The 8,840-nt window shown below is 57.8% G+C and overlaps 2 protein-coding genes across 2 annotated transcripts; one reads left to right on the forward strand and one right to left on the reverse strand.

Annotated features, from left to right (window-relative positions):
• On the reverse strand, positions 1-3,247 carry LOC128782261 (uncharacterized). The gene is made up of 8 exons (XM_053932519.1): positions 2,437-3,247; positions 2,246-2,320; positions 2,053-2,130; positions 1,099-1,149; positions 984-1,019; positions 852-896; positions 548-661; positions 1-431 (listed from the first exon to the last, which is right to left on the reverse strand). The coding sequence occupies exons 1-8, from the start codon at positions 3,245-3,247 to the stop codon at positions 100-102; spliced, it is 1,542 nt and encodes a 513-aa protein (XP_053788494.1). The 3' UTR covers positions 1-99.
• Positions 3,248-5,108: 1,861 nt separating this feature from the next.
• On the forward strand, positions 5,109-8,114 carry LOC128802389 (natural killer cells antigen CD94-like). Its single transcript, XM_053968705.1, has 6 exons — positions 5,109-5,181; positions 5,621-5,716; positions 6,232-6,315; positions 6,922-7,070; positions 7,332-7,435; positions 7,919-8,114. Exons 1-6 carry the CDS (start codon positions 5,109-5,111, stop codon positions 8,112-8,114), a joined length of 702 nt encoding a protein of 233 aa, XP_053824680.1.
• The last annotated feature ends 726 nt before the right edge of the window (positions 8,115-8,840 follow it).

Genomic DNA, 8,840 nt, shown 5'->3' on the forward strand with positions numbered 1-8,840 from the left:
TCTAGTATAAACTTTCAAAATATCTGGAACCTCTGATATAAAGATTTGTGCCAAGCTCTGTAGTAAAGTTGTTGCTCCTGGGGCGAGTGATGGTGGCACTCAGGGTGGGATGCACCTGGCATCAGGGGACAGCTGAGGCTCCTCTTTGTGGTCCGGGGAAGTGTGGGGAGCACCAGGGGAGCAGGGCACTCCGGAGCCACCCTCAAAAAGGGGCACGTGGGGGACATAGTGGCCAATGGGGCCAGGATGAGGCCAGAGCAGGAGTTGGTGCAGGGTCTCGCCCACCTGCACGAGGCTGTGGGAGAGGAGGTGGAGGTGGGAGACTGTGTCGCTGGCCAGGCTCTCCAGTAGCGCCTGCTGCTGCCGTGATGTCTGCAGGATCTGCACCAGCAGTTGCTGCACGTTCTGGAGCAAGCCTGCCATGCCAGACCCTGCAGTGAGAGAGGGGTCAGTGGCACCTCACCATGGCTCCGAGAGCTCCCTGTGAGGCTGCTGGGAAGCTGTAGGGAGCACCCAGCATGCAGGCTTGTGTCTGATGCATCTTCACCTGCTGCTGGCTGCTCACTCATGGCTGCTGTCCTGTGGGAGCCTATGGCTGCAGCAGTCAGTGGCAGCACTCGGTTTCCTCTTCCCATCCTCAGGGATGTTTCACCAGGAAAACCTGTCACGAAAGCTTGGCATGGAGCAAACAACAAGAGTGATGGAGACACCCAAGCCCCAAATTTAGCCTGACTACGACACAGAGCCCTGGGAGGGCAATGCCTTTGGGAGCCCATGCCTTTCTCACTGGCAGGACAGGATGGAGCTGTGCCCTGGAGCACAAGGACTCACACAAAGCTGCAGACACTTACTGGCCTTTCCCTCAGCTCCTTCCTGCTTCAAGTCAGTGTGACAGCCTGGAAGGAGAGCAGACACAGCCTGTGAGCTGCAGCCAACTCTTGCCCCAGGGCACACAAGCATGGTAGCCAGGGCATGGTACTCACCCAGGAGAGAGAGGGGAGAGAAGCAGCAACCAGTGTCTGCAACGAGAACCATATCAGACCCTGCTTGTGGGGCTGAGGGGGTTTACTGGGCTGAGCAGAGCAAGGAAAGCCTTACGTGGCATGGCAGGGGGTGTGGGTGGCACTCCAGCAATGTGTTCCCCACCAGCTGCTGGGAGAAAGCAGAGAGGAGAGATATGCCTTCTGAAGGGACCTGCTGGTGGATCACCACCAGCATGGGGTCTGCCCAGCTTACCCTGGCCAGCCCCTCAGCCTGACATGCCCTAGCCACAGCTCCAGAGCACCCTGCAGGGCCCCAAAGCACTTCAGAGCTAGGTACAAAAGCAGGAGTCACTCACCCACCACTGCAATGCAGCCACCTCTGGGCTGGAAGGCAGCAGCGGCGGAGCAGCGCGCAGCAACACTACACAACAGACTAGGACTGGAAGAGAAGGAGAATCCCACATCCACTTGAAACTGCAGGGGGAATTTGGGGAGACAGAAGGTGGTTACCCAATGTGGGAAGATGGCTGGGGAGCCCAGGCAAACCAGACTCTGGGATGTATCCTGCATCACCTCAGTGCCAAATCCCCAGGAGTGTGAGCAGTGAGGGGTGTGCAGGTTACACATGTGGGTGGGCCAAAAGGCAGGGGAACTGCTGGCAGCTCTGGCCCTCACACACAGCCCAAACTCAACTGAAACTTTATGGTGTTACTGGGCAAGTGAGGAGCCAGGAACTGCTGAAGAGAAAGGAATCACGTGCCCTGCAATGCCACCAGCCACGAGATCCCTGCGCTGCCCCTTCCAGACCTCTCACCTCATGATCTACCATAGGGCAGCCAGCAGCCTTGCCATTCCCTCAGACTGGGACCCCCTCCTGGCCTATCCCAACCATCCCTACATGCTCTGGGGCTGGTCTGGAGCCAAAGCCGGTGGAGACAAGTCCAAACACACCAATCACTGACCATCCCCACTGAGGGACACTGATCCTCTTAGCCTCGCACTCCTATCACGCTGGCATGGGCTCGGGCTGGAGCCGTGGCCATGCAGCTCAGTGCAGCCATGTACTTACGGCTCTCTGGCTTGTCCTTTGCACACTGCAGCACGGGTGACAGCAGTGTGCTGGGGGTGTCCCCACCAACGTCGTGCTCTGCAGAAGGAGGTGAAGGGGTGCAGAAAAGAGCTTCAGTAACTGGGGGAAGAGGGGTGTCCGCCACCTCACATCCAGGACAAGCCCCACTCCAGTTGCCTGAGCCCACGAGTACCTGGTGGCTCTGGTGAGGATGGAGAGCGTGTGGCAAGGGCTGACTTGCGCCCTCTGGAGGGCAGCTTCACCACGTCTAGGGGATTAGAAAGACCATCAGCAGACCCTGGGTGTCCACTCAGCACCGGTGCTCCACCAGCACCCCACGTCCAGCCACCCTGCTCAGCCCACAAGCCCGTCCCCGGTACCCACCTGGCATCCTCCGTTCGCCAAACACGGGCCGCCCGGCTGCCTTCCAGATGCTCTTCATGGCTCGGTAGTGCGGCGGCAGCCGGGGCGAGTGGTGTCCTGCCCTCCGGCGCGTCTCCCGCTCCGAGTGGAAAGCCTGCTTGAGTGCCTTCCACTTGGAGCGGCATTGGGCCACGCTGCGCCCGTAGCCGGCCGCCGCCAGACCCCGGGAGATCTCCCGCCAGAGCGCCTCGTTGGGTCGTGACGTGGAGGCCATGAGCAGCGCGGCCTCCCCCGAGCCCCCCACCAGCGACAGGAGGCTGCTGACCTCCGCCTGCGTCCAGGCTCGCCCGCGGGGCATGCTGCCGGCCCGAGGCGGGGCTGCTCGGGATCGCTCGGGCCCGGGCCGGCGGCGGGGCTCGGCCGTGCGCTCCCGAGGGCGCACCGGGAGGATGCCCCGCCGGGGGCGGCACCGGGAGGCGCTCAGGGAACTGCGCCGGGAGCTGCACAGGGAACCGCCGGGAACCGGCCCGGTGTCTGCCCCGGGATCCGCGCCGGGCAGCGCCGCGCCGCCGGTCGCACCGGGAGCCGCACCGGCAGCCCTTCCGCCGCACTGGGCGCCGCGCCAGGAGCTGCCGGGAGCAGCATCGAGCATGTGCAGCCCCGGGAGGAGCCGCTGGGAAACGTAGTCCTGGACGAGATAGCCTCCTGCAGCGAAAGCCGCCAGCTCGGAGCGGGGTCGTTGTCTGCCCGCAGGCTCCCGGGGGTTCGGGGGACTCTGCCGCTCCGAGGGCACGGCAGGGGTGCCATGCGAGGGCACGGCAGGGATGGCCATCACGGCAGCCCTGGAGGCTGGGAAGGAGCACCCCAACCCCCCATTTTCCAGGGCTGAGGTGCAGCTGTAGCCCCATGCAAAAAAAAAGGGGCTTGTAAGCCAACACGCCGTGGCCATGCTCCTTGGAGAGAGGGGCAAGGGAATGTGTTCTGTGCCACAAGGATACCCAGTCTTCCCTTGCAGTCCCTAGGGCAAATCACACTGAGACAGCCACGCTTGTTCTGAAGCGATACGCGGAATAAATAAATAGACTCCATAACCTGGGGTAGTTATGAAGTGGGTATGTATGTCAGCACCCGGCACAAGTGAGATAGCTCTCCAAAACTTGTGCCCCGAGCCTCGGTCTGACCCACACCTTTATTCCCAAAGATGTTCCATATGCAATACATTGCACAACTTTTTCATGCATATTCAACCCCTGGCTCCGCCCGTCCTCTCCTCTCATGCTAAATAAGTCCACGCCCTTCTGGGCACGGGTGGTTTGCTGTGGTGGTCGCACGGGGGTCTCTCGGTGGTCTTGAGGCTGAAGATTGTGGTCTTCCTCATGACTGAACTTTTTGAACTTTTCCTCTCTGCGCGTGCACTTTCGGTGCTTATCTGAGTAGGTCTGTCAGTCTTGATAGGCTTGGAGACAGAGGAGCTTCTTTATCTGGGTTCTTTGCCTCTTCTGGTATTGTTCTTTATGCAAGAAGCTTCAGAAATTTGCATTTTCCTATGCCCTTTGTACCAGGCAGAGGTTTCTTAAGTAAAAGGTTAAAATTCAATACATACCTCTACAAGCTAAATTGTAAATGCTTAATTCATTTTGTTAACTTAACTCCAAAAATCTCTGTTTCAGTTCAGCCTGGAGAAGAGAAGGTTCTGGGGAGACATTAAGCAGCTTTACAGTACCAGAAGGACTAAAGAGAGATGGAGGGGGACTTTTTGCAAGGGTGTGTAGAGATAGGAGATGGAGGAATGGCTTCAGTCAGAGGGCAGGTTGGAAGGGACCCACTGGGATCATCAAAGTCCAGCTCCTTGCACAGGACACTCCCAACAATCCCCCCGTGTGCCTGAGAACATTGTCCAAATACTTCCTGAACTCTGTCAGGCTTGGTGCTGTGATCACTTCTCTGGGGAGCCTGTTCCAGTGCCCAACCACCCTTTGGGTGAGAAACCTTTCCCTAATATTTCACATAAACCTTTCCTGACAGGATTCCCTCAGGTCCTGTCACTTGTCACAAGAGAGAAGAGATGTCTTGAGAAGAGTGTCTGCCCCTCTGCATCCACTTGTAGACTGTGATGAGGTCTTCCAACAGTCTCGTTTTTACCAGGCTTGAGCAAACAAAGTGACCTCAGCTGCTTCCCATATGACTTTTCCTGTTTTAGGAAGAAATTATTGTGAAGGTGGTGAGGCACTGGCACAGGTTGTCCAGGGAAGCTGATGATGCCCCATCCCTGGAAGTGTTCAAAGGCAGGTTGGATGGGGCTCTGAACAGCATGGTCTAGTGGAGGGTGTCCCTGTCCTTGGCAGGGGACTTGGAATGAGATGACCTTTAAAGTCCTTTACAACTCCATGACGTGGCTGCCTAGCCCAGCCCTGGCTGCATGTTTGAGCCAGCAGCCATTCCCACTGCTTGCTGACCCAGAGCCAGGAGTGTGTGGTTCCCTCCTGCTGGGATGCTGCCCTCACAAGGGCTGCCCCTTGCCCCAAGTGTCTGGCAGTCCCACAAGCCCCCCCGGGTTTTCTGCCAGGTGGTGCCTCTGGGGACCCCACCAGGAAGTGACACTTTCCATTTTGCATCACAGCTGTCTGAGAAGCAGGGCTGGGAAAGAGTTGTCACTGTCCCTGAGGGCTGCAGAGCAGGAGACCAAGGAAGGGATGGAAGAGGGTGTCATGTATGCTGAGCTGTGCTTTCCCCCCACACCAGATAATGCCCCCCTCAACTCTCTCAGTGGGTTCCCTACCCTCCTGCAGCCCCTTGCCTTCCCCAGAAATGTCCTCCCAGTCCTGCTCCCTCCACTCCCTCTTTTTATCCTCTCTCAAACAGCTCCTCTCCAGCCCTGTTGCAGACTGCCTGCTCTCAGGTGGGGGCAGGAGGGGTTCAAGGGCAGGGAATGCCCACTGCACACCCATGCCACAGCACAGACACTTCCACTCTCCTCTCCCCACCAAGCATTTCGTGCAGGGAGATAACTTCTAGGACAATCAATCTGCTGCAAACGGGCTCTTCCTTACTTTCCCAGGCTTCCCCACTGCCTCCTGACATCCCACCTGGGATTCATAGACATTTCCTGGCTCAAGGTTCCCCACTGCTCCCTCTAAACTACCCCCTCCTCCCCCTTCCAACCCCTGTCTATGTTAACTCCTTTTCTCAGCGCCTCAGCAGTGAGCGTGCCTACCCTGGTGCTGGGCAGCCCTCAGCCTGGGTCTCCTCTCCCTGATGCTCCTACTGGCACAGATCATCCTTGTCAGCCTGAGTTTCCACTGTAAGTACCAGCTATCCAGTGCCCAGATCTCTGCAGAGGGGGTCCTGGGGTCAGGGTTGGCATCACTGCACTTGTGTACTGACAGCCTGAGCTGCAGCTTTCTCATGGAGCTGGGTGCTTCTCCTTGGGGCTGTGGGCATCATGGGTTCTGGGGCAAGCAGGAAAATTGATGAGGCAAGACACCATCTACATGGCTGGAAAAGGAAGCTGGGGCGACAGCGTGGGCTTGGGGAAAGCCACTCCATCAGATGGCAGTGAAAGAAAGGCAGGAGGGAGGGCATTGATACTGATACTGAAAGACAGCAGCACTTTCCTCAAAAGCCTGTTGCATGGAAGGCTTGCATGGAGAGCTCCCAAGCACAGCAAAATCTGCAAGGATCTTGGCAGGCTTGGTGTACCTAAAGCAGGGACACCTCACCTACAGCCATGAGGCTATCCTGTGGGAGAGGACACTGGGTGCTGCTGGCAGCAGGAGCCCAGAGTTGCTGGGACACACCTGTGCTCCTCTGCTGTAGATTTAGTGCAACAACAAACAAGCTGCATAGACAGTCTCTGGAGAACAGAGGAGAGTCCCAGCTATGGGAAACAGACACTGGAAGGTAAGAGAGCCTGGTGGGCTCCTGGCTGCTTCTTTCAAGCAGCAGGATCTGTCAGTACTTGAGGATGTTTCCCTGAGCTCTATCCTTACACATTCCTTCACCTTTACTGCCTGTCCCCCGGCTTGTGGTGTGGGGAGCTGCCCTAGCACTGCTGAATAGGCTGAACTGCTGGGATCCCTTTAGAAGAGATGACCCCAGATAGCTCAGTGTTACCTGGGCACACCACCAGCACTAGGCTCCTGGATGCCACCAGCATTTCTGTGCCAGATGACATCAGTTTCTGGTGCAGCTAAAACCTTATCTGAGTTCCCAGCACTTTGGAAATTGTCTTTGTATGACCTCCCCAAACCTGCAGCTCCCCACCCTGCTGAATGCCAGCATGTTCCTGTAACTAGCTCCTCTTCCCAGGGCTCTGGGACTGGAAAGTTGTAGCTGGGCTTGCAAACGAGGGCAAATGCAGAGTGGTCTCTGTGGGGCAGACATACGAACATGATGGGTTGGTTGGTGCCCTCACTGCCCACTGTCACTCTCTTGTCCCTTGGGCTGGGGTCTAGTGGCAGCCCCTGCTGGATGCCCCATCCCACCCGCTGTGTTTCTCGTGTGCAGGGCAATGCCAGTTTTGCCTGGTTGGCTGGCTCTGGGATGCAGGGCAGTGCTACTACTTCTCCTCTGCCAAAAAGAACTGGGAGCAGAGCAGAGAGGACTGCTGCTCCAGAGGGGCACAGCTGGTCACCATCCAAGCCAACACCACCCTGGTGAGTGCACCCAGCCTGGCCTGTCCAACTCCCTGCGAGCCACTCCCTGGTGGCCTGTCCTGGTGGCCACCTCACGGTCCCTCAGCAGTCACCCATGCACAGCATTGTCTCAGCTTCCCGGCCCATGTGCCCAAAGCCTCGCAAAGCCTCCAGGCAGAGAGCTGGCAATGCTGTGCCCATACAGCACAGCTCCCATCACTAATCGTGTGGCTGGGCTGGATGTCCCCCCAGGGGGCTCATGTAGGTCCTCTCCTATGCTAGGCTTTCCTGGTGCACACAGCTAACATGGATGCCTTTCATGTGGGGCTGAAGCAGTTTGGCTTCAGGTCTGCGTGGAAGTGGCTGGATAGCATCACACTGGAAGGGTGAGGCTATCAGCTTGTTCCCAGCTAGGTGTGCTGAAGGTCCATCATCAGGGCTCGGGGTGGTGACGGGGGCAGGCATGCAGGGATGTGATCCATATTTTGGCTGCTTCTTTTCTTCCCAGGACTGCATTGGGGCATTTTAGGGAAGGGGCATTTTTAGCAGGGTGCACCTGACCCTAGTGCCCACACTCTGCCTGGGTGAGGGGCTGCAGGAGATTCTGCAAAAGCAGGGTTCCAGTTTGGTCAGTGCTGAGCCCTGCTAGGATTGACCTGGGGGTACGTCATGAGTGATGGAGCTGGGGGCATCAGGGCGTGTGGCCCTAATTGGGAGGAGGCTGGCAGGAGACTGTTCTCCATGGGGAGGGTGAACTTTGCCTCCATAGCATCCCTGTGCAGTGTCTGATCCCCGGCTGCTGGAGCTGCTGATGGGACAGCCTCAGTTCTTCCTGCCCATCCCATCTCAGCCCCCTCTCTCCCTTGCAGGATCTTCCTAGTCCAGCGCTACACCAGGTCTTTCCAGGCTTGTGGCAGGGTGTCAAGCTTGGGACTTCCAGGTGGTGCATGCACAGAAGCCCTCAGATGGGTCTGTGAGCAGAGTGCAGCCACCATGCAGTGGCTCCAGTCCTTGCCTCCTGCCTTTCTCTGGGGAAACACCACCTACAGCTGTGTGAGGCCCTGATGGCCATGGTGACCCCCAGCCTGTGCCACCACCCTGTTGCCTGCCTGACCGCAGTGCATGGGCATTCCCAGGCTCTGCTGCCTCCTGGCCCAGACCTCTTTACCCTCCAGAACTCTGCATTTTGCCAATAAAATCTGCCAATAACTGGCTTTGGGGTGTGGGGGTGATAAGATGGAGGTGCATCCTCCAGCTCTCAGGCTTGTTTGTATCACTCACAAGTGGGAAATCGCATCCTGTGGCCAGGAGCCAGCATTGAGCCAGCAGGAATCCAAGCATGCCCATGGTGCCACAGCAGCATTCAGCAGCAGCTCCTGTGCAGGCTGGCACAGATCCCATGAAAGCTGTGGACTTTCTGATCGTGGTGGTTGCCTGGGGCTTTTGCTTCTTGGGGCATGCTGCAGAGAGGTGACCCTTTGCCTCTGCAGTCCCATGGAGGACTTGCTGGGCAGCAGCTTATTTGCTGGTGCCTGCCCAGTCTGAGGAGGTTCCAGCAAACACCCTCACTTTGTTTTGAGGCTGGGTGATGTGTGAGAGCCTAAAAGTCCTGCTAGGGCTTGATTTGGAGTTGTTTGGTCTCAGAGGCTGTTCTGGTTTCAGTATAGACCACTGGGTTGTTCCAGCAGCCTGCTGCTCTGGCACAGACCTCTCTGGGACTCCCTCCCAGCACATGCAAAAGACCAAGCCCACACAGCCAGTGCACCCTGTCAGCCTGAGCAGGACTGGGAG

This window comes from Vidua chalybeata, chromosome Z, assembly GCF_026979565.1.
Source record: "Vidua chalybeata isolate OUT-0048 chromosome Z, bVidCha1 merged haplotype, whole genome shotgun sequence".
In the NCBI taxonomy this organism is placed as follows: domain Eukaryota; kingdom Metazoa; phylum Chordata; class Aves; order Passeriformes; family Viduidae; genus Vidua; species Vidua chalybeata.